A 26,444-nucleotide genomic window follows, 5' to 3' on the forward strand; every position below is an offset into this window, starting at 1 on the left:
ACACATCATTCACACACATAAACCAAATCATAAGTACAGTGTAAAAAAAAAAAAAAATAGTACCCCTGCAAATTAGGGATGTTGCCGAGTGCTCCTTCTGGGCTGCCCACGGGCACGGGGACGGTCACGGGGACGGGCACGGGGACGGCCACGGGGACGGCCACGGCCGACTGGGGGATCTTCACGGGGGGGGTCTGTGCAGGGGAGGGAGTATTTTCAGGGGGGGGGGACTGTGCAGGGGAGGGAGTATTTTCAGGGGGGGGGACTGTGCAGGGGAGGGAGTATTTTCAGGGCGGGGGGACTGTACAGGGGAGGAAGCAGCCTCCCCTGGTGTCTGTCCTCCTGCTGGCCTTCCCTCCAAGGCAACGGCTATCCTTGTCAGACAGGAAGTTATGTCAGCCGTATTGGCCTGCACAGCCCGGGTATTGGCCTGCACAGCCTGGGTGAGGGCAGTCACCTCCTGGGCCACACCTGTTGTGGCGTTCCTCAGGTCCCACAAACAGGTGATGACCCCCACGGAGTTGGTGGCCACGTCACCCAGTGACTCCCTCATTGCACCCAGGCTGCGCTCCACCTTGCTCAGAGTTTTTTGTATTGCAGACAGACTGCGGGTCTGCCGGACATTGTCCCTCAACAGACTGACCGGCAGACGCACCAACCCCCCCCTGTTTTCAGGGGTCGGCATCCTACTTGCCCCTGAGGCTTGTGGCCTTGGAGGAGGAGTTGGAGTGAGCCATGGGTGCTGCTGCATGTTGGAGGAGGGTTGGAAGGGGCGACCCATGATGGTGGCCTGACTTCTGGGCGCCTGTGGGGTTCCCTCAGGGGATGATTCAAAGGTCATATCTTGGCCCATCATTATTTCCTGCCCAATCAGAATATTGTCATCTTCCTCCCCCTCATCCTCCTCCCACTCAACATCCAAATTAGGGGAGTTGTGGGCACTCCCCTCCCATGGCGAATCCTGCCCTTCTTGGGACTCTGCATGAGCCTGTCTTGGGGGTGGTGCAGCAGCCTGCCCTGATGGGCCTGCAACCTCCTGACCTGATGGGCCAGCAACCTCCTGACCTGATGGGGCTGCCACCTCCTGACCTGATGGGCCAGCCACCTCCTGACCTGATGGGGCTGCCACCTCCTGGGCTGATGGGGCTGCAACCTCCTGGGCTGATGGGGCTGCAACCTCCTGGCCATCTGGGGAGGACACAAAACAATCACAGGTTGTTGGATCCATACACTTGGCACATCTTCCCTTCCCCCACCCACACATGCTAATCACCAGATAGAAATTCCCAAAAATTACCTGTCCTCATAAGAGGATCATTGTCAAAGCCAGGCAGGCCCACCACCTGCTGTGGGTGGAAACACTGGGCCACTGCCCATTCCTCCTCACTCATCCTGACTGGGCAGGGTCCCCCTCCTCCAGTGCCCCTGGTATGGGCATGCAGCGTTGCCAGCTTGTTCCGGGACACGCTCCTCAAGTCATTTATTTTTTTTTGAACTCCAGCGATGGTCCTGGTCTCCCCCCCCCCCCGCCGCATTGATCCGATCGGTGATCTTTTGAAGGATCTCCTTCCTCCTGGCCGGGGTGGTGGTGTGGCTCTCTGGGCCATGGAGAAATCGCCCAAATTTAATGACGCCCTGAGCAAGTATATGCTTCTCTGCCGGTGTAAAATTTAGCTTCCTGCGCTTGGGAGCCATGACAGACAACACCCAGCAACAGGAAACTCACCCAAAAATCAAACAACAATACACACACACACCAAAGAAAATACAAACAAGCCAAAATAAAAAAAAAACAGACAGCTACTATTAATTCGAAATCAAACAGGCAAAAAAGGAAAACAAAAAATATAAACAAAACCCCCAAAAAACTATTAGGAAAAACAAACAGGCAAACAATCAAAACAAAAAACAAATTAGCAAAAACAAACACCAACTATACCCTCCAACTCCACAAACACTTTTCTCACAAAACAATCTTACCAACAAACACTGACAAACGTTCAAAGCAGAAGCAACTTGCTTTAGGAAGGGAACACAGGGAAATACTTTTGCAATTGAAGTGTGTTTGACTGGGGCTATTTATACACAGGGCGATCTTCAAACTAAGTACGCTTGGCCTTTTACCTATCTCACTGATTGCGCTGACCAAAGTTCTGCACATGCGCATTGAGGTCCAGATTCGTGCGCGCATGCGCAGTACGGCCGGCACTTCATTTGCATGGGGTCACGGCTCATTACAATGAAGCACGCCCACTTCATTCCCACTTGCCATAACCACGCCTTAGGCATTGAAACTTAAGTTAAGGATGGCGCAGTTTTGTGCGCAAATGCACTGAGAATACGGTAGTTACGACACCAACTTAGGGCGCCGTAACTTAAATGACATAAGTTAGATAATCCTAAATTTACACATGGTTTTGAGAATTTGGCCCCTAATGCCGCAAATATGGGATGTTTTTGAATGTGCATGCAGACTTGGTCAGGAGCATGCGTGTGTGCTCCTGACGAATTGTGCATTAATGGGTACATAGTAGATATGGACATAGATATAAAGTGGTTGCTTTTTAAATTCCTGTACCAGTGAATTTATTTTCATTGTTATACTAAATTATGCATTAATTAGTTCATCATCTTGTTTATTTTCACAATAAATAGAAAATCCTGCATTGAAAGGAGTGACTTGAATGGAGAAAACAGAGAAAAGATTATCCATGACAACTTGCATCAGCCAAGAGGAATTTGTCTACATCCGCGGGCTGGGTATGAATCAGTAGTGAATTGTTAGTTTTCTAATGTGTGTTTAAAGTAAGCCTGTCGAAAAGATGGTACACTTGTGCCATCTCAGGTCCATCACTACAGTCCCCCAAAATGTCCCACGCAAATACCAGCTTTCTGAAAGTTGATATTGGCATACATCTAAGCAATGATTAAGCACAGTAGTGTTAAACGTGTTTGCTTTTGCTAATATAAGCTGTGTCTATGCATGTCTTGTCCAGGATTTTAATCTTTCTTCAATAAACTTGGAAACTTTTATGCTGGACCTGCCGCCACTTTTCTTCTTGTCTCATACATCTAAGCTTGCCACTCATATGTTAGCTCTTGCGCCTAGCAATAGTTTGCCTAAGCACTGATTATTTCACTATGGTAGACTGGGAGTGTACTTGTGTGCACCGTAAATGAAAGTTTCACTTGTTCTTGGGTGTTGGAGTGGCAGATCATGGACCTCGGCTTTGTTTTAAAGGGGTTGTAAAGGTTTGTTTTTTTATTTTCTAAATGGGTTCCTTTAAGCTAGTGTATTGTTGGTTCACTTACCTTTTCCTTCGATTTCCCTTCTAAATGTTTTTTTTCTTTGTTTTCTTTGTCTGAATTTCTCACTTCCTGTTTCTCTTCAGTAAGCTGCTTTGGCTGACTAACCCCCCAGCCAGAACGGCTCGGATGATGGGGGCAAGCTTACTGAGGAGAAACGGGAAGTAAGAAATTCAGACAAAGAAAAAAAACATTTAGAAGGGAAATCGAAGGAAGTGAACCAACAATGCACTAGCTTAAAGGACCCTATTTAGAAAATAAAAAACAAACCTTTACAACCCCTTTAAGGTAAGAACAGCCACCTTATTGTGCCCTACTTAAAGGGGAGGTTCACCCTAAAAACGACTTTTTCTTATTACACTGGCCCCCCACATTACAATACGATTATGCCTATTAGTTTTTTTTTTGATGCTATACATACCTTCGTACAGCTAATTCACCCGAAAAGGAGCCGAACGGCGAGTCGGCGCTATACTGCGCCTGCGCATCGCCGTTCGGCTCCTTTCACCAATCGTGATGCGGCTTGCGCGACGGGGGGAGCTCGTTTTTTGTCAAAACGTCAATCACCAGCATGTTAGGAACGCCCACTCCCGCGGGACTCGCAACCCGGAAGCCACGGGTGAATTATACCTGTACGAAGGTATGTACAGCATCAAAAAAAAACTAATAGACATAATCGTATTGTAATGTGGGGGGCCAGTGTAATAAGAAAAAGTAGTTTTTAGGGTGAACCTCCCCTTTAATACTGTCATGGATTTGAAAATTATATAATAGTACTAGTGTTTTAGAATTGGAATTTCTTTCTCTTTTAGGAAATTGTTTTGGACAGATATAGGATCTGCTCCTCAAATAGGAAGCTCCAGTCTTGAGGGAAGGGACAGAAGAATTGTGATCAATACAAACCTTGTGTGGCCAAGTGGAATCACTGTAGACACCCTCACTAATAAGCTTTATTGGTGTGATGCCAAGAAATCTGTCGTTGAATCTTCAGATCTGGATGGCTCCAATCGCCACAGCCTATCCCATGATGTAGGTGAGGTTTTGGTAAAAAATCATGTAAAAAAAATAAACTGTCAAATTACTAAACGCTGTTTATATTACAGAAATCAGATGCACTTTATTTTGTAAAAAAGCACTAGCTTGGAATAGGATTAACTTTTTACCAACGGCATATTAGAGATATTGTATGTTAAGACTGGTATTGCATATATAACATATATTCTTTCACTACAGAGCTGTAGGCTGTATTTACTTATTACATGTCTGCATAAAGCTGAATATCATCCATTTTGACAGAAAAATATATAATGAGAATGTGATATACTTTTTAAGTCATATTCAATCCCCACCATGTACCACAAACTAATGATTGTTTCAATTTGGTCATATGTACAACTGAATTTCAACTTTCGTTATTGCTGTAGTATTTATAATAGATTTTCAGTTTTACATGATGGATCTAAGTTAACGGATATCTCTTCTGAGAAAATGAGACTGGTTTACTAAGGGAGTTGAGAACCTTCACTCAATAAATTGTTGCTATGTTCATTATGAATGCCCAGGCATATGTAGATGAAATAAACAGAACTTGCTTTTCACATGACTGGATAATCAAAGTGATTTTTCACTCAATTTATTGATTGAGTCCCCCTTGATATGTATACTGTCCATGCTGACTTCTCATTTTGAAAATATTACTTACCTGGCCATTATTCTGTTTCTTTGGCTTCAATACTTGGACTCATTAACCTGAAACAAGTTTGTAAATAAGACACATAGGGCCATATCCACAAAAGAGATACTCCGGCGTAAGCCGTCGTATCTCTGGTTCTAACTTTGGAACTGATCCTCAGAAGCAGTTTTCCTAAGTTAGGCAGAAGATCCGACATCTGTAAGGGACTTACACTGCCGGATCTTAGGATGCAGTACCGCATCCGCCACTGGGGGCATTTCGAGTCGAAATGCCTCTTCTGGTATGCAAATTAGCACTTAGGGCGATCCACAAAGCTTTTGTGCTTCGTTTTTTCGCCGTAAGTTTTAGTTTGCCTGGTGTAAAACTAGGGCTGCTTTTACAAAGTGTAAAGTTAGTCACACCTTGTAAAGGCCCATTCAAGCGACGGCATTTGGTATGCATTCCCGAGGGAGAACTCCACGGCAATTTGTAAAATCAAAACCGGCATGGGTTCCCCCCCAGGAGCATACCAGGCCCTTAGGTCTGTTATGGGTTGTAAGGAGACCCCCCCTCCGCCGAAAATTCGACGTAGGGGGTCCCCCTACAATCCATACCAGACCCGTATCCAAAGCACGCTACCCGGCCGGCCAGGAATGGGAGTGGAGACGAGCGAGCGCCCCCCCCCTCCTGAGCCGTGCCAGGCCGCATGCCCTCAACATGGGGGGGTTGGGTGCTCTGGGGCAGGGGGGCACACTGCGGGCCCCCCCACCCCAGAGCACCCTGTCCCCATGTTGATGAGGACAGGACCTCTTCCCGACAACCCTTGCCGTTGGTTGTCGGGGTCTGCGGGCGGGGGGCTTATCGGAATCTGGGAGTCCCCTCAAATAAGGGGGCCCCCAGATACCGGCCCCCCACCCTAAGTGAATGGATATGGGGTACATCGTACCCCTACCCATTCACCTGTAGGCAAAAAGTAAAAGTTATTAAACACACAACACAAGGGTTTTTAAAATAATTTATTATTCTGCTCCGGAGGCACCCCCCTGTCTTCTTTATTAGCTCTATTACCAGGGGGGGCTTCTTCTTCCACTCTCCGGGGGTCTTCTTCCACTCTCCGGGGGGGTTTCTTCTTCCGCTCTCCGGGGGGGAGCTTCTCCGCTCTCCGGGGGTCTTCTTCTATCTTCTCCCCTCTTCCGCTGTTGACTCGGCGAACCCCGGTTCTTCTGCAGATGTCCGGTGCCTTCTTCTTCAGCGCTGGCTGCCTGCTATCTTTGTGTGTTAGCTCAATTACGAGCAGGCAGCCATCGCGGTCTTCTGTAACGTCAGGTTCTTCTCTTCTGTTCTTCTCCCCTCTTCCGATGTTGCCTCGTCGCGTCTTATCACTGTAATGATGGAAGCGCGCCTTGCATCCCATTTATATAGGCATCACCGTCCCATCATGCTCCGGCAGGTACCCACGTGGTGGGTGCCTACCCACGTGCACCCACCACGTGGGTACCTGCCGGAGCATGATGGGACGGTGATGCCTATATAAATGGGATGCAAGGCGCGCTTCCATCATTACAGTGACAAGACGCGACGAGGCAACATCGGAAGAGGGGAGAAGAACAGAAGAGAAGAACCTGACGTCACAGAAGACCGCGATGGCTGCCTGCTCGTAATTGAGCTAACACACAAAGATAGCAGGCAGCCAGCGCTGAAGAAGAAGGCACCGGACATCTGCAGAAGAACCGGGGTTCGCCGAGTCAACAGCGGAAGAGGGGAGAAGATAGAAGAAGATCCCCGGAGAGCGGAGAAGCTCCCCCCCGGAGAGCGGAAGAAGAAACCCCCCCCCCGGAGAGTGGAAGAAGACCCCCGGAGAGTGGAAGAAGAAGCCCCCCCTGGTAATAGAGCTAATAAAGAAGACAGGGGGGTGCCTCCGGAGCAGAATAATAAATTATTTTAAAAACCCTTGTGTTGTGTGTTTAATAACTTTTACTTTTTGCCTACAGGTGAATGGGTAGGGGTACGATGTACCCCATATCCATTCACTTAGGGTGGGGGGCCGGTATCTGGGGGCCCCCTTATTTGAGGGGACTCCCAGATTCCGATAAGCCCCCCGCCCGCAGACCCCGACAACCAACGGCAAGGGTTGTCGGGAAGAGGTCCTGTCCTCATCAACATGGGGACAGGGTGCTCTGGGGTGGGGGGGCCCGCAGTGCGCCCCCCTGCCCCAGAGCACCCAACCCCCCCATGTTGAGGGCATGCGGCCTGGCACGGCTCAGGAGGGGGGGGGCGCTCGCTCGTCCCCACTCCCTTCCTGACCGGCCGGGTAGCGTGCTTTGGATACGGGTCTGGTATGGATTGTAGGGGGTCCCCCTACGTCGATTTTTCGGCGTGGGGGGGTCTCCTTACAACCCATACCAGACCTAAGGGCCTGGTATGCTCCTGGGGGGGGAACCCATGCCGGTTTTTTCTTTGAAAATTGGCATGGAGTTCTCCCTCAGGAATGCATGCTGCGCGACGTTATCATTTTTTTTTATAATTATTTGTTTTCCCGGCGCGTATATTTTTTTTCACCCGTCGCAACTTTAGTGTCCCGTCGCAATCCACAAAGCCGCCCGGCGTCAATTACGTTTGCGCGCTGTCGGGAAAATGACGTCACACGCATGCGCAGTACGGCCGGCGCGGGAGCGCGCCTCATTTAAATTATAAACGCCCCCTGGAGAGGAGGACCGCCTTACGACGGCGGCACTTAAGTTACACGGCCTGAAATTTCTAGGTAAGTGCTTTGTGGATCAGGCACTTAGGTAGAAACTTTAAGTCAGTGTAACTTAACTGCTGAAAGTTAAGTTACGCCGCCTGGCTGAGGATTTGCCCCACAGGGCCTAACTATGGAACTGATCCACAGAATCAGTTTTCCATAGTTAGGCAGAAGATCCGGCATGTGTAATTGAATTACACTGCCGGATCTTAGGATGCAGTACCGCATCCGCCGCTGGGGGCATTTCGTGTCGAAATGCCACCTCGGGTATGCAAATTAGCACTTACGGAGATCCACGAAGCTTTTCAGCTTCGTTTTTTCTCCGTAAGTTTTAGTTTGCATACGCAAAATTAGGGCTGCTTTTACATGGTGTAAAGTTAGTACACCATGTAAAAGCAGACCTTTCTGTCCAGCGACGCGATTTTTTTTTAAATTTGAATTTTTTTTTTCCTGCCGTATCTTTTTTTTTTCCCGACGCAACTTTATTGACCCGTCGCAATCCACAAAGCTCGACGTAACGTAATTTTGCGCTATGAACGTCGAGAAAATGACGTCACGAGCATGCGCAGTACGGCCGGCGCGGGAGCGCGCCTAATTTAAATGGGAATCGCCCCCATTACAATAGGAACGCCTTGCGCCGGCGGAATTTAAGTTACACAGCACAAAATTTCTAGGTAAGTGCTTTGTGGATCGGGCACTTAGGTAGAAATTTTAAGGCAGTGTAACTTAAATGGAAAAAAATAAGTTACGCCGGATATTTGTGGATTTGGCCCATAACTTCTAACTTTTCTCTGACTTTGCAGATATGCATACAAATTCTGGGTCATGGATTCTAGCAGTCCTGGAGCCCAAATATTTAGGAGATGAGCAATGGTAGTACCCATTTTATAATAGATTTACTTTGATTTACTTTAAAAGACAACACCCTGAAGCATTAGCCAAGCTACAGGTAGCAGAATATCATATAGGAATTACATAATGAGTATGTAGGCACAGTGCTTGTTTAAAAAAAAAAAAATCAGATGAACAAGGTGGACTTGTGTCTTTTTTTAACCTGATTAACTAGGTAACTATTTAAGATAATCCATAGAACTCATAAAGACTTATGTAGACAGATTTTTCGAAAGTGTCTGTAATTTGTTCTAAAAATGGTGCAGTATGCACCAAATTCACGTACCTGTCTCGAACGTGTACTTGAATTTGGAGCAAGCAGAATGCACACAGGACACTTTTGCAAAACCTGTATTTGCCAATTTCTCTCTCTGTACACCAAAAGAGAATTGCTCTTCATTATCTCCACTTTCGTAAGATACGAAATTCATTGTGCCACACTATAACAGTGGCATTTTTTACTCGTGGTGCACGAGTTGCTGTCAGAACCAAAACTGTTGCAAATGCTTCATGAATTTGGGGCAGTACATTAACCAGAAAAGTGGCACAGCAGCTTTATGCGATTCCCCCTATGTGTTTTTTTTTTTCAGTTTTAGTTTTAGTAACAAAATCCTGTGGATGTTTTCTGTGTTTTTTAACCTATTGCTAAAAAACCCAGTTGTCACTAGAGTTCAGACCTTAGTGAGGTTGCTCCATTTCCAGATTCTAAATACAGTATTTCGACTAGTTAAAAGTGAGCATGGTGATCCAACTGTGGACATACTGGGTGGAGGATTTAAGTGCTGTGAAATGAAATTTAATGTGTCTTATGCCGCGTACACACGATCGGATTCTCCGATGGTCTAAAATCCGATGGATTTTTTCATCGGAATTCCGTTCAAGCTGTCTTGCATACACACTGTCAGACTAAATTCCAAAAGGCGGTGACGTAAAACACTACGACGAGCCAAAAAAAATAATTTCAATGTTTCTGAGCATGCGTTGACTTGATTCTGAGTATGCGTGGGTTTTTTCTCCGTCGGAGTTGCACACAGACAATTGGAATTTCCTATCAGTTTTTTTTCCACGGGAAAAATTTAAAACATGTTGGGCCAGATTCTCGTACATCCGCGTATCTTTGCGCGGGCGTAACGTATCTGATTTACGTTACGCCTCTGCAACTTAGCAGGGCAAGTGCTGTATTCTCAAAGTACTTGCTCCGTAAGTTGCGGCGGCGTAGCGTAAATCGGCTGCCTAATTCAAATTTGGAACAGGGGGGCGTGTTTTATGTAAATGTTGTGTGACCCGACATGATTGACGTTTTTCCCGAACGGCGCATGCGCCGTCCGTGGAATTTCCCAGTGTGCATTGCTCCAAAGTACGTCACAAGGACGTCATTGGTTTCGATGTGTACGTAAATGACGTCCAGCCCCATTCACGGACGACTTACGCAAACGACGTAACTTTTTCAAATTTCGACGCGGGAACGACGGCCATACTTAACATTGGTACGCCGCACTTACGCCACCATATAGCAGGGGTAACTATACGCCGGGAAAAGCCTAACGTAAATGGCGTAAATGTACTGCGTCGGCCAGTCGTACGTTCGGGAATTCGCGTATCTAACTAATTTGCATACTCGACGCGGAATTCGACGGAAGCACCACCTAGCGGCCAGCGTAAATATGCATTTACGATGGAAATCTATGCGTAACTGATTCTAAGAATCAGGCACATAGATACGACCGCGCAACGCAGAGATACGACAGCGTATCTGGAGATACGCCGTTGTATCTCCACTGAGAATCCGGGCCGTTCTATTTTTTTACTCCGAAGGAAAAAAGTCAGATGGGGACTACACACGATCGTAATTTCCGATGAAACAAGTCCATCTGACTTTTTTCATAGGAAAATCCGATCGTGTGTACGCGGCATTAGGTCTTCATTCATAATATGAAGACATGCTCTTGTAGTGTAGTAAGGAGCATGAATTACAGTTGGTTATTATGTTTATATGTAACTGTATCAGAGCTGATCAAACATGAAGATATCTGAGTTAAGATATGTTTTATTAAAGTGGTAAAATTCCACAACCACACTTCAATTATAGTGTGTACCTCCTGTATCAAATTGTCTCAATAGTTTATAGAAAATACAGATATCAGTGTTTCTCAAATTAAAACTTTTTTCATTTTTAATAAAGCTCCTTAATTTTTTATTTGTTTGCTGTCTGTGTCTCATTAAAGAGCTTCCCACTGATTCATTCAAAGTGAGGAGAAATCGCATCTTATAAAGTTGTGACCAGAATAGGACAAGGACAGCAATACAAATCTGCTCCCCACTCAATTCAAAGTAAAAAACACGTTTTGGCTTTAGTTATACTTGAAGAGTAGTATTTTTGAGAAGTGGTGTTTCTTCACACTTTTCCAGCTTCAATGACTTAGGCGCTTTGGCTCTTTGGTGTGGAAAAGAAAGCATTTAAAGGAGTTGTAAAGGTTTATTTTTTATTTTCTAAATAGGATCCTTTAAGCTAGTGCATTGTTGGTTCATTTGCCTTTTCCTTCAATTTCCCTTGTAAAGTAAGCTTGTCCCCATCATCCGAGCCGTTCTGACTGGGGGTTAGTCAGCGTGCATGCCCCCTCCCTTAGGATTACATCCCTGCGGGGAGATGCTGTGAACGTTCACGTACTGCCAAAAGATAACTTTTATCACGTACTGCCAAAGTATAAAACTAAATCTAACCCTACCTACAATGTGTTTCTTTTAAGAATAAAGCCTCGTACACACGACCGAGAAACTCGACGGGCAAAACACATCGTTTTCCTCGTCGAGTTCCTTGTTAGGCTGTCGAGGAACTCGACAAGCCAATTTTCTCCATTCCCTTCAAGGAAATAGAGAACATGCTCTGTTTTTGGCTCGTCGAGTTTCTCGACAGTTTCCTCGACGAAAATGTACACACGACCGGTTTCCTCGGCAAAAAAATATCTCCCAGCAAGTTTCTTGCTGGTTTTTGCCGAGAAACTCGGTCGTGTGTACGAGGCCTAAGTGTTGTGGAATGACTACTTCCACCCTAAAATACAATAATCGCCATTCCAAAGATATATAGCTAGATCAGACCATTAGCATGAAGTTCTTTTGACAGTTTTATTTTGACAGATAAAGCTAGGGGAACTAAGTTCAATACAGTATTACATTTTTTGTTACAGATATGGCTTCTTTAACTCCCTGTTTTGGGTTACTGGTCCTGTAAATTTGTAGTAAACTACATCTCCACTGTACCCCAGCCACCTTCTGTTTCACTGCTGCATTATTTGGGGGGTGGCCTGCCTAGGGGACAGACATCTACTACTTACACTCTTCATCTATAGGTTTTTAGAAGTCTAATTTATATGTGTAATACAAGGAAAAAGCTGTGGATTATTATATTTGCATATATTTCTCAGGTCATCCATTTGGTATAGCCATATTTGAAGATCACATTTGGTTGTCTGACTGGGTGCAGCCATCAATAATAAGAATGGACAGGAAGAACACACACAAATGGGTACGCCTCCGTGGGAGTATGCAGAGACCTTCAGCACTTGTGGTTGTGCATCCATTGGTAAAGCTAGGTAATTCCTATTTTTGAACATATATAAATATATAGATGCATTATAAAAATTCATTTTTCTATCTGTTTCTTTTATTTCTTGGTGAGTTTATGTAACACAAAGTTGGCCACAGCGTATACTCCTTCTATTGTTACTGGCCCTATTAAAAACAAATGGAACTGTGGTTCTAGAACTTGAACCTGCAAATCAGCTATGATTGGACCAATTCTGCTGTTACGCTCAAGTGTTAAGAACAGGATTTAGTATGTAGCCTTGGTCTGCAACACTTTATTCCTACTGGTGCATAAACTGGACTATCTTTTGGGACGCTGCAGCTGCCCACAAAGTTTCTCCCTCTTTCTCCAAATGCCAGTGAGTAAAGAAGGGAGGACGAAGAGATTGCTTGTAGCCACCTGGAACTATGGGGAATGTAGTTCCCAGGGACAGTTATCTATCAACTCAAGGACTGGATGGGACTACAGGTCCCAAGAAGACAGAAAGCTGCAGGAGGGGAAAAAGGGAAAAAGAAGCCTGGGCTTGGGGCAGTCTCAGAAAAGAGTAAGGCCCCGTACACACGGTCGGACAAAACCGATGAGAATAGACCGAGGTTCAGTTTCATCGGTCCAAAGCGACCGTGTGTATAGCCTATCGGTCTGTTTTCCTTCTGTCCAAAATTTTAAAACATGCTTCAATACCGAACCGATGGACCGCTGCTCGGTCGGTCCAAACCGATGGTTAGTACAGAAAAGCATCGTTTCAAAACCCGTGCATGCTCAGAATCAAGACGACACATGCTTGGAAGCATTGAACTTCGTTTTATTCAGCACGTCGTGTGTTTGACGTCACCGCGTTCTGACCCGATTGTTTTTTGGAACGATGGTGTGTACACACATCAGGCCACTTCAGCGGTGAACCGATGAAAACGGTCCGTCGGACCATTCTCAACGGTTTGGAACAACCGTGTGTACAAGGCCTGAGAGGTGACCATCAGAGTGGGTTGCTGAGTCAGAGAGTTACCTGCTGCAGTGTTAGCCGCAGTGTCAGAGAGAGAGAGAGAGAGATAGAGAGAGAGAGAGCAAGAGACTGGACTGCTAGTCTTCTTAGACTGGAGGGCATGACTGTCAGAGATCATCATAGGTTCTTTAAGAGATCACACTTCTGGGTCCTAAGTCGCCACCAATGTTACTTGCTCCATGGAAGATCGCCACGTCCAGGTCTTGCATAGCTGCCAATGTCACCAGGCGTCAGAGTGCGAGAGGAGGCTTAATCACAGACTGCTTGATGTTGAAAGGCTGCTAGCCACAACTTCCTTGTTCATTACTTAGAGGGACAGTGTCACCTTACCTTGGGATACAATTTGGGTACTTATGCCCAGTCCTGTGGGAGCCATATAAATTGGGGAACGCCAACAGAGGAACTTTTAGCCCCAATGGTTTATTTACACTGGCCAGTGGGAGGGGTTTGGAGAGACTGAAGGACTTTTAGTTTTCAGTATCACCCCTTTTAGTTAGGACCTTTCCACTTTCAGGGTTTGGGTACAGAGACACTTTATCCTCCTGTTATGTGTAGTGTTGTGCCAATTTATTATGTGTTTTTGCTATCGCCATACTATATTGTTGCCTTCTTGGGATAATTTCCAAGATAAATTATTTTTATTTATCCTTGGTGTGTCAGAGGGTGTGGCATTACTTTAAAGGTTGCTGTTATCTACAACCCCAATTCCAAAAGAGTTGGGCTGCTGTGTAAAATCTGCATATAAACAGAATCTCATAAACCTATATTTTATTCACAATAGAAAATAGAAAACATATCACATATTAAAAAAAATAAGGTCATTTTGAAATTGATGGCAGCACCATTGTCTAAAAAAAACTGGGACAGGGCAACAAATATAAGACAAGAATGGGACAACATTCCTCTCCCAAAACTCCAGCAACTGTTCTCCTCAGACATTTACAGAGTTGTTAAAAGAAGAGGGGTTGCTACATTGTGGTAAGCCCTGTCCCAACTTTTTTGAGATGTGTTACTGCCATCAGTTTCCAAATTATATTTTGTTTGAATGATACATTTTCTCAGTGCTCTGGAAGGTTTTACCCCCTTAACCTCCCTGGCGGTATGATTCTTTCTGAAAAAACATGCTGAAAGCGGTACCATTATTTGCAAGGAAATTTGGTGTTTTATACTGTAGGCCTGTGATTTTTAGGAATAACTCACTTTAATCTGACCAAACAAGAATCTAATAGGCATCCCGGGTATGACATTTTTTTAAAAACAAAATTTTAAATTATAATATAATAAATAATTATAAATAATTATAGCAAGTAATAATATAATTAAAATACAAATTATTCAATAATGTAATCAACTCAAAATCACTGAAATTTGCTCAGTTGCAGAATTGTTGCTGTCATTATTTTTTTTATTTATGACGAATTTCCCCGTAAATCGCTATCGCACAATTCTGCAAGTGATTATAATTTATTATCGCTGTTTTCTAGCTGATCTAAAACCATTTTTGACATAAAAAGACACTTTTGGTTGCTATGGACAATCTACAGTTTTCAGGCAGAAAGAAAGGTTTTTATTATATAAAATGACATGTAGGGCACTGGGCAGACCACTAGGGACAAGGGGGGGTGTTTTTTTTACATACAGTACTGTAATCTATAAGATTACAGTATACTGTATGTATTGTATTTGTTTACTTTTTTGAATTTGGCGCCAATCTCCGCTCCCGTGCGTCGTAACGTCGCAGGGAACGGAGATCGGCGGCACAGGAGGACGCTGTGTGAATCGAGCGAGGTCCCGCTCGCTCACACAGCTTGGTGACATCGCTGGATCCAGGAGAAGGTAAGCCAGCGCACGCTGCAGGCTCTGCATATCTACCCCGAGCGTGACTCAGGGTTACCGATTTTGGTAGAAAAAATCAACCCCGAGTCACGCTCGGGGATACCGCCAGGAGGGTTAATGACCATGGCATTTTTTGCTTTTCGGCACCATGCTACTTTAACTGGAAATTGTGTGGTTATGCAACACTGCACTCAAGTGATATTTATAATATTTTTTTTTTCAAACAAATATTTTCTATTTCCTGTAAAACACATTCAATAAAATCAAATTTCTTCATAACTGTCCGGCAAAATGTATTTTGCTGCATGTCTTTGGTAAAAAGAAATTCCCAAAAAGTGTATATTAATTTGTTTGTGTGAAAGTTATAGCATCTATAAACTATGGTGTATATATATGTGAAAATTTATCAATCTTGATGTACTGATGGCCTATCTCATTTCTTGAGGCCCCAAAATGCCAGGACAATACAAATACACCCCAAAATTACCCCTTTTTGGAATATAGACAGTCTGAGGTATTTAGTAAGTGGCACGGTGAGTTTTTTGAAGTTGTAGTTTTTGTCACAATTTTTCGGAAAATGAAACAATTAAATACAAAAACAAATGTTTTACATACTGTCACCAGTGCAATACAGTGATTGGCTACAGCTAATCACATGGTACAGGTAGCTAGGTACCATGTGATTGCTTTGGGCCAATCACAGATCACAGCAGTAAGCAAGCTGTTCATGAATATTTGATATGTTTTTTATTTTCTATTGTGAATAAGATATGGGTTCATGAAATTTGCAAATCGTTACATTCTGTTTTTATGGAGATTTTACAGTGTCCCAATTTTGGAATTGGGGTTGTAGAACCAGGGGACCCAAACATCAGTGGCTCCTTTGGGGGTAGGTTACCGGCTTTTCCTGTTTACATCGTGATCAGCCGTGATTGGACACGGCTGATCACGTGGTAAAGAGTCTCCGTGAGAGACTCTTTACCTAGATCAGTGTTGCGGGGTGCGCAGCGGCTCAATATCTTGAGTACGTCATATGACGTCCACTCAGGATATTGAAACCACTTTGCCGACGTCAATCTGTCATTGGCGGGCGGCAAGTGGTTAATAAGCAAAAGCCAAGTATGGTTATAGTATCCCAAATATTCATACTATCCTAACATGGTTTGGTTCTATGAACCTTAAGCCCCCTACACACGGGCTGAATGTCCGGGACATAGCCAGCTCGATAGAAACAGTCTGACATTCGGCCCAAGTGTACTGCAGCCAGCCTGACAGAAGCCGGCCGAATGGTTGGAGGGGCATGATAGAATAAGGTCTGCCAACTGGCTCCCGATCAGCGCTCTTAGCCAACAGCTGGAAGTGCTGACCAGAGTGTTCTGGCGGGGGGTCACCCCCCTGTCAGAACACAATAAAACAGCAGGGGAGATCAATGTACTAACATTGGATTGTTAGTGGCTCCAACTTGAGCTGTCAGTTTTGTTTTATTCAGTCCGCTGGGTTGAACAGAAAAAAACTAGCCGTGTGTACCAGGCTTTAATATGATCCTGCATAATTTTTTATTTTTTGTTAATCATGCATTAATTGTTGACAGAAGACACAGCTTTAAATACTAATTTGTTGGTATCTGTCAATGCAGAGCAATGTATGTCTAAAGCTGGCTACACATTATACAATTGTTTTTGTTCAATTTCCTTTAGATTTACCTTTGACTATGTAGTGTAAGGGCCTGCCTGATTGCATACAATTTGAAAGTGTTAAGGTTTGACCTCATAATATATGGTTTTGGTAAATCTAAAGGAAAATTGTATAATGTGTAGCCAAAGAATAAATGAAGGGTTCAATGTGTAGCCATCTTAACAGTCTGCGTCGCTAACGTTTTTGCCAAAACCACACTGATGCTTGGGGTGATCTTTGTATAGACGGAGAATAGCTGGATCACGCTACTCCTCCTGTCTGCATTTAACACTAGAAAAACAACATTCTACACGGGATTCCAAGAGACAAATAAATACTTGTAGCGTTCATTAAGATTCCTTTCACCAAAGAATGACAGCTTAGGCTAATGCGAGGATGGAGTTATCTACCTATTTTTGCACAAGCTTTCCACTTTCGTATGTCATTAGCATTTTGCTTCGACACTATTAGAGTGTAAATGTCATTTCTAGGTTTCGAAAGAATGTTACAGTTTTAGTTTATTTTGACATTACGTACAATTTACATGATCATGCACTTACAGAAGAATGTTAAGGAAACTGAGATTTGACAGCTAAGCTAAACCTAGAAGCTAACTGACCAGTCCAAAATGTAGTAGAGGTTTATTAGCAGAGATGACTGCAAACAACAATGACTCAATTCTGTCATAGACTAGAAGCTACTACATAATTTAGACAATATAAAGCATTAAATAGGTTTTGAATAAAGTATTTGTCCAAAACATACACACAGCCTGATCTACTTTTATTTACTGTACAAATCAAGTAGATGCGGTTTATTGTATTGGCACTGCTGTATAGCTTTGTACAAGGGGGTTATTACTTGAAGCCTCTATGTGTTAGGTGCTTCTCTCCAGGCCTAAGGCCTGCTAAAGAGAACCCTTAAGAAAATGTAGTGGAAACAAGGGGGGGTGCACCGCCCACCACTGCAAAGCTGTTAAGCAAGAAGTCTTAAAGCGGAGGTCCACCTAAAAAAATATATTAACAGCCAGCAGCTACAAATACTGCAGTTGATGGATTTTAAAAAAAGGACACAATTGCTCGGGTCTCGGCTGCCTCCGCCGCCGTCCTCGGTGAGGGAATCAGGAAGTGAAGCATTGGATGGTAGTGTGTAGATGTTAACTCGAGAGGAGAGGAACAACTGGCCAGACATCCATCTTGTCATCTCGGAACCAGCATGGAACAGTCGGAGTCGCATCGGAAGTGATGTCAGAACATGGAGATAAATCATCCACTTCTTCGTCAGATTTAAATGGCTATGGATCTCCTGATGACGCACCTTGTTTTTCTCCCGATGTTGCATGAGAGCCTCGGCTGTCTGGGACTCTCTCTCCTGGTTGGTTGAGACACAGAAGTGGCCGACATTGTCTCCCGCTGCTGTCAGTAAGCCAATAGGGAGAGAGAGGGGGCAGGGCTCAGTGTCTGAATGGACACACTGGGCAGCAGCTTGGGTGCCCCCACAGCAATTGCTGTGGGGGCACTTAGTAGGAGGGAGGAGCCCAGAGTGCCAGAGATGGACCCAAGAAGAGGAGGATCGGAGCTGCTCTGTGAAAAACCACTGCAACATAGCAGGTAAGTATAACATGTTTTTATTTTTAAACAAAAAAAAACAAGACTTTAATATGACTTTAACTACAGCTTTTGGGAAATGAGGATGGGAAGAGAAGGATCATGGGGTAGGAAAGGTATGGGATAGGACAAAAAAGGGGGATTGGGGACTAAGGATGTAGAGTGTGGCCTCTACTAAAAATATCTTTCTCATGTGTATTGTAGATTCTCAGTGGAGTATTGAAATTCTTCCCAGTAGAACCATCTGGCGGTGTGTTCTTCCCACTTATTTCTACTTGCAGAGGCTAAGTTTTGCATAGTCTGTAAATGATTCACTCAAAAAAAAACATTGGCGATCTTGTTTGTTTCGAGTTGCTGTAGATACATGTCCTGTCTGTGTTTAATAGATGGACCAGCAGTGATTTATTGTAGGGTTTCCTGGACAGCAGAGTCAAGTTTATTAGGACAGCGACAGGGTTGTTAGAAAGAGAAATATCAGTAAAGCCCTGTACACACGATCGGATATCTGATGGAATCTAATCCAATGGATTTTTTCATCGGATATCCGATGAAGCTGACTTTCATCAGTCTTGCCTACACCCCATCAGTCAAAAATCCGATCGTGTCCAAACGCGGTGACGTACAACACTACGACGAGCTGAAAAAAATTAAGTTGAATCCTTCCAAGCATGCGTCGACTTAATTCTGAATTTTGACAGATGGAGTTCCATACAGACGATCTGATTTTTCTATCGTTTTTTTATCCATAGGATAAATTTAAAACATGTTCTATTTTTTTACACCGATGATCGGTTTGTCCGATGAAAACAGTCCATCGGTTGGTTTTCAGCGGACAAACCGTTCGTGTGTACAGGGCTTTAGTTGTGTTATGATTTTGTTAATCTGTTGGCAAAAGGGGCGCAACACGGGGCATTACCAAAAACATGTAATAGGGTCTCTGTATAGGCATTACAACAGGAACACTCTGTTGTGGAAAAAGTTCAGCAAGGACAGACAATGTCCTATACCATCAGGTCATAATCCTGTAGGCCAGTGGTCATCAAACCTGTCCTCAGGGCCCACTAACAGGCCAGGTTTTATGTATTACCTTGGGGAGATGCAGACTAGAATACTGCAATCACTGAGCTGCAAATAATATCACCTGTGATGTATTTCAGTTATCTTGCAAACCTGGCCTGTTAGTGGGCCCTGAGGACAGGGTTGATGACCACTGCTGTAGGCAATCTCTTGGTATTTTCTACAAATAGAGGCTTAATAATCAAAAAGCAAGATCCTATCTTTCTGGCTGTCTGTAAATGTAGTCTGCAGATCCCTCTCCCATTTGTGAAGGTATGTCAGGTCTGGATGGGAATATATATACACCATGTAAAAGTATTGTTTGATCCCTCAGAGTAAAACATTTTGGCCAGTAAATATACTTTTAACACCAGATTCTCAACTGGATTAAAATGTAACATGTAGGCGTGAAGAAGGTTTTAGGTTGTCACCAGAGTCAGGGCTGGATTAATAGAAGGCAAAAAGGCAATTTCCCCTGCCCCCCCCCCCCCCCCCTCCTGACAGAAGGGGCTACCCTCTATACAAAAATTATATAAAACAATATTAAAAAGATTTATAAAATGTATTTTAAAAAACATACTTTCTTTCATTAAATGTATATTGGGAAGCAATATTTTGTAGGCCATGATCTGTAAAACTCTGGACTGGTATATTATATCATTTTTCAAAAATGAACTTTTGGCGGCTCAAGAAAACCACACATGGAGCTCTAACACTGTGTTTTGTGGACATGTGTGACCTCAGAATGACGTTGTGTAATGCATTTCAAAACTGTGACTGTCAATTACAATGTAAACCAACTCTGTGTATAAGGAGCCCCCCGAACCTGAAGTGCCCCGGGCACCTCAAGGTTTAAAATCTGTCTCTGACCAAAGTGCAGTTCTAGAAGGTGAAAATCTAGTATTACACATTTGGCAGTGATCCAACCATGTTAGAGTTACGGTATATTGCTGGGCATCAAAAAATTGTTTTTCGTGTTAAAAAAATATATAAAAATATATAAAAATATATAAAAAAATATAATACATATACTTCTGAGGCTAATAGTCTGGCACATCAGGTTGGTTTGGTATCTAGCGCTTTTGCACCTCTCTCCACCAATCTTTAAAACATTTGCCTTTGCATTACAATGCATTACTTTTATAAATAATGGCAAAATTAAAAAACAATACAACGCAACTTTTTTCCACGCATCAACTCACTTAACCAAACTTTAACCACTGGGCTTTATAGCTCAAGTAATATGCAGGAATCTCTCTTTCTATTCAGATTGTTCAAAGATAGACTGTACAGACCAATGAGAGATCTGAAAAAGTACTTCCATCAGCATATATAAAGTGTATCTCTAGTCAAAATGTTTTTCTCCATTTTGAATACGTTTGGGTTAGAACCTCTGTCTTTTATTTTTACTGCAATCCGGGGGCTTTGTTAGAGAGAGTTTCCCTGACGTTCTGTCTTGCTGATGACATTTTACCAAACAGGAAGTGAAAGGAAATCTCCATCAGAAATAGAAAAGAAACAGACAGGAATAAAAATATTTTTGCTTAGTAGGGTAGGGGAAGGCTAGCACCCCTGTCAGATTTGTATTTCTAGCAAAGAGTAAAAATTAATCCGCCAAGCCACTGCGAAGATGCCTAGATAACTTTACAATATTTAAAAAAATAGTCAAGGGGAAAGTCCCCAAAAATTGCCAACATGTTTTGGGCGGTCCAAAGACACCCCTATAATCAGGACTGGAAAAAACACAATGCATCTCCATATCAATACAACATTAACTCAATATCCCCTCCTAAGGGTCATAGTTAAAACCAAATACCCAATATTTATAATAATAATAATAATAATAATAATAATAATATAATAATAATAGTAATATTAATAACAATTAAAATAATGAATTTAGATGGACCCTGAACGAATAAATATATATGTACCGGTAAGTAAAATAGAGCCAAAAATAATATGCCTATAACTTGAGCCATACACTATAAAATCCAATTGTACAATTCCTGTAAAATCTCCCCCAGTTTCACCAACATCATGCATTATAAGATTTGTATTATTATTTTTTTGATAAAAATATTATGTTTTTTTAAGGTTTTATACATTTTACATGTAGATAAAGCTATAGATCACGTAAGAGTGGTACAAAAGTTGTATACCATAAACAAGAGCCAGTACAAACATCTTATAGTAGTTTCAAAGAGCTGTGAATCGCAGTCCAGGAGAACTTTCGAAAGGGACCAAGGATAGAAAGAAAGGGAATGAGGGGGGGGCGCTTCAAATGGGATTGAGTTGAGTTGTAAGCAGGGCTGGACTGGGACAGAAATTTGGCCCTGGACCTCATCCAGACTGGCCCACTTTGACAGGTCTCTCCCATGGTGGCCGGACAACTCCCACAGCACCCCCCCCCCCGGCCACCCAAGCCCCCTCTCCCCCTTCACTAGCCGTTCTACTTTATTAGAGTAGAACGGCTGGTACTGGTACTCTGATAGGCAGTGCCAGTGGGGAAGCTAGACATTATTTCACCCGGGGCAAAAAATCAGTTCGGTGCCCCCCCTTATGGGACAAGATTAGGCAGAAGGGAGAAACTCCCAGACCATAGCTGTTGAGTCAGCTGTCTGTCCCTTCCCCCATGCTCCTCTGTCATCACCCCTGCTCCTCTGGTCCTCCCCCTGCTTCTTTGTTCCCCCCAGGTGAGCGCTGCAGGGAGGGAGAGGAGGTGAGCGCTGCGGGAAGGGAGAGACAGAGGAGCGGAGGGAGGGGGGCATCGGTCCACTGTCACTGAAGCCGGCCCACTGAGCCATCGGCCCACCGGGAAACTCCCTGTAGTCCCAATGGCCAGTCCATGCCTGGTTGTAAGTAGCTTTAGAGATTTGTATTTTTGTCTGTGTACTTGTTGCAGATTTTCCCTCACTTCCTGTCTGGTGAAATCATTGTTAGCTGGACAGGAAGTGAAGGTAAATCTCTCTGAGGCCCCATACTCACGACCAAACATGTTTGCTGAAAGTGGCCCGCGGACCAGTTTCAGCATACATGTTTGGTCGTGTGTAGTTACGAGCGTACAGAATTTCACCGTACATTTGCCCGCCGGGCCGTTTTTCAGCAGACATTTATTTCCAAACTTGTTTTAAAACCGTCCGCTCAAATCCTGTCCGAACGGACATGTTTGGTGGTGAGTACACAAAACCAACGTACAAAAACCCCGCGCATGCTCAGACTAAATGAGGCCACGGGAGCGCTCGTTCAGGTAAAACTCACGTTTGTTTGGGATATGGCACATTCGTCAATAGAAAGATTAATTCTAGCAATAGAACACTGAAGCAAAACACACAATAACCAACGCTTGATGCCGTCGTTTTCTTCATTCTTCTCTTGCTATAACTAATCAGTTATTTAGCTCATGTTATTTCAACTGAGTTGTTCCATACTGAAAAGTGACATTTGTTAGCTGTGATGTAGTAAGATTTTTGCAAACTTTTATTGGCCCGACGTATCATATTTTTAGTGGTCCTCCACATTTCAAATTTTTTGCTTTTAATGTTTAATGGTTATCTTTCCCACTTTCTTTAGGTGTTTATAGTTATGTCACCATTTAGAATATTTTAATAGGAAATAGTTTTGATTTAGCTTTTGTTTGTATATTTAACAGGATTTTTTTGAAGGTTGTTTAAATTGTCTACCATGTTGGCACACCAAATGACCCCCCCCCCCCCCCCACATGAGTTAGTGAATATTTTAGATTAATCATTTTATTTGTTTGTAATGTTTGATGCCTAAAATAATACCCACAGTATTACAAACAATAGGCACGTTTTTCAAATCAACAAAAAGGCTTTTATTTGAGCAAATTATAAAAATGAACAAAAACAGAATGGCAGCACTTGAACAGCTAGCAACATACATGCAAACTTGCATTTGAAACATGGTGAAGGATAAACTAGCCAACCTCAGGAAGCACACAAAATAAAATCTGAAGCAGCAGCACATAACCAAAGGAACCCAAGCTGTGGTAGTCCAAACAAGATGCCATTTGTGGGGGATCAAATGGAAGGCAGGGCATCAACGTCTCCTCTTCCTTGCAACCTTCCTTCCAGGCTGCCTTCCAGCGGGTCTTCCCTGGGCCCTTGCAGGTGGGGATGATGTGGCAGCAGGAGAATGGTGTTCAGCAAGCCGGGCCGGGTCACATAGCCCAGTGTCTGGGGTCAGCAGCTCCCTCTGCATCCACCAAAGGGCCTGGTTGATGATGCCCTTGGCCAATTGCCTCTGCTCCTCCGTGCCTTTATTGAGGTCATGTGCCACGGAGGCACTGTAGGCCTCAGTGGGGTTGAGGGGGGCCCTCATGATGGCACTCGCCTCCTGAATCATTTTCAGGCTGGCTTCCTCCACTGCCCCCAATTTCTTCTTACGGCCTGGTGGCCTAATATAAAGGGGAGGAGCCTGGCTGGTGGTGCTTGTCCTGGGGAGCTGCTGAACGCCACTGGGCCCGGCCTCCTCCTGGCTGCCACTGACCCCTTCGTCCTGGCTGACAGTGAGGAGAGGATCTGCCACCTCCTGGCTGGTCTCTTCTTCCTGTGTAAAAAAAAGGGACATGTTGTAATATATTTAGGAATATACTCACTCACATTTTCATGCTTGAATCTTATTTTTTGCCTTGAATTTAAACTTGAAAACAGACTCACCCTCTGACCCCTGCAGTTGTCATCCCTGACACCTATTTGTTTGCCCACGATTTTAGATTTTTACTTCCCAGCTTGTATTTTATTAACCAATATCAAGTCAAGAATCAAACAATAATTAAGATTATTACATAAATAGTTATGAAACTACTATACCTCATCATCGTAGAGGCGCAGATCTGCCTCTCTGTCAGCCAGGCCCTCTTCATCCGACTCTGCAGGGCTGTGGTGATCTGGGGAAGTCCCGCTGGGAGGTAGCGTGGAGGAAAGGTTGTGATTCAGACTTGACATTGATGGCCTGCCTTCCAGTTGATCCCGCAAAAATGACATCTGGTTGTAATACCACAGCTTGGGTTCCTTTGGTGGTCTTGCTGCTGCTCCAGATCTTAGCTGCTTTTGGTGAGCTTTGTACGCTCTCCTATATGTGCCCCTGAGGTTGGCAAGTTTATCCTTCACCATGTTGGCACTGCATTCTGGCACCCATGTCCTCATGTATGCTGCTAGCTGTTCAAGTGCTGCCGCTCGTACGTCCTTATTGTGGTAATGGTCCTGCTTTGAATCCCACAGGATGGGCATTTCCCTAAATTTATCCAGCAAGTGCTGGATAATCTCTTGGCTCTGCAGGAGATCCATTGGGAAATTAGGATGTACTTTTTTTTTTTCTAGCTTGAAAAATTAAAAAGAAACCAAAAACACTATTAAAAAAAGCCTCAGCATTTACATTGATAGAATATGTTGTTTAAAAAGTAGTACCTATATAGAAATACAAACACAGTGTCTCTTGTTTAGAAAATGCTGGCCAGCTCTGCCCCATTGGTTGGTTTTAGCTAACATTTTTTTTATACATGCCGCCCCTTTGGTTACATTGCAGGAAATAATATAAATCTACAACCATACACAATTATTAGAAATGACAGCATTCATCAAGGCACTATTGCATGTGTAGATATCCTGCCCCTCAGCATTGATTACATGAAAGAAACTTCCTAATGACCTCTGTCCAACCAACACAGAACAATACTTGGCCTGATCTGAATACACCCTACATAATTGATAATGAGTCACAGCATTTTTGACCTCTCTATTTTGTGATGTCTACAAAAGCATTTGGGTACGAAAATCACATTCTGGTATCCAAGAGACATAATAGCTTAATAAAACTGTGCAACCAACAGACCAAACCCCCATCCCATTGCTCTACATTTTAGAGCCCGCTGCTGATCCCATGTTTAAATTTCTTACCTGCCTCTCTCACAATCCTCGTTTCTTCCGCTCGCTGAATTAACACGTAACCTACGTAATCACGTCAAGCGCCTTTTATCCACTCCGCGTATGTATGAAACGCCGCCCTCGTCACCTTTGCCATGCCCCTAATCAATTGAAAAAGTAAATATGGCGTTAACTGTGTAGGTTCTGTAATCGCGCGAATATTCTCCGCGTAACCTACGTCAATACGTTGTTGGCATTCGCGACACTCCGCATATGCAATAATCCCCGCCCTCATCTCCGCCCCTGACGGGACATTTCCTCGTTTCCACGCCCCTAATCTCTGTGGGAAGGAAAGATGGCGATGTCACACGAGCGGGCACGGAGCTCTCATGGCGCAAGTGAAGGGACAGAGGCAGGACCGTCCCGATCCAGGCCTAAAAGATATAAAGCCACTAATATGGCGTTCGAAGAAATGGTGGAGTTGGTTTACATCATGAGGAGGAAGGATTATGATGGTGAATGTGGGCCCTACAAAACACCGAACCGTAGGAAGTCACACATAATGGACAAGGTGGCAAGGAGAATGAGGAGAATGTTTGGTGTCACCAGGTCAAAGGAGCAACTACGGAAGCGTTGGTCCGATTTAAAATTGAGGGAGCCACATCACATGAAGAAGATACTCAAAATTCTGCGTAAAAGTAAGTCCATATTATTTAAGGGGGGGGGGGAATGTCTGCAATAATGTGTTGACATGTATTTTTTCACATCTGCCTCCTTGGCCTGCTTGTACTTTTGAACACGTGTAGATACTGTATTGTGTTTATGTCAAATAACAACCTTAAACAAATTTTGTGAAATAGTAAACACGCGTAATATGACATTGTTTAGCAAAAATGTGACGTTACTCCAGGAACAACACACCTGGACATGGCTGACTGGCCCCAAACTTGGTTTTCCAACATTGTTGAATAGCAAAATCACAGAAATTAAATTGAGTGAATGTGACAGGCAAACAAGATTCATTCTCCAAAATGCAAATAAAGTTGATGTTTTAACATCTTGAAATGCAAAGCACCTGTGTCTCAAAAATCAAAGTATATTTATTTGGAGGGTCGACGAGAATTAATGTTTTGGGGGGACATCCATTTGTGTCACTTCTTTGCAAAAAAGGGGCAGGATCAGAGCTTG

At 43.7% G+C, this 26,444-nt stretch overlaps 1 protein-coding gene across 3 annotated transcripts in view; it reads left to right on the plus strand.

Annotated features, from left to right (window-relative positions):
• EGF (epidermal growth factor) overlaps positions 1-26,444 on the plus strand; it is a 207,314-nt gene that overhangs the window by 111,648 nt on the left and 69,222 nt on the right. For 2 of the 3 annotated variants that reach the window (XR_005744232.1, XM_040329224.1), the window contains exons 13-15: positions 2,656-2,760; positions 4,119-4,339; positions 12,035-12,202. Coding sequence is in view for 2 of the 3 variants with exons in the window: in XM_040329224.1 (XP_040185158.1) it covers positions 2,656-2,760; positions 4,119-4,339; positions 12,035-12,202 (494 nt within the window). In the remaining variant the exon portion in view is untranslated. Of the gene's footprint in view, positions 1-2,655; positions 2,761-4,118; positions 4,340-12,034; positions 12,203-20,806; positions 20,853-25,757; positions 25,778-26,444 lie in introns of all 3 variants that reach the window. The other variant, XM_040329238.1, reaches the window with a different exon arrangement.

This window comes from Rana temporaria, chromosome 1 (assembly GCF_905171775.1).
Source record: "Rana temporaria chromosome 1, aRanTem1.1, whole genome shotgun sequence".
Lineage (NCBI taxonomy): Eukaryota > Metazoa > Chordata > Amphibia > Anura > Ranidae > Rana > Rana temporaria.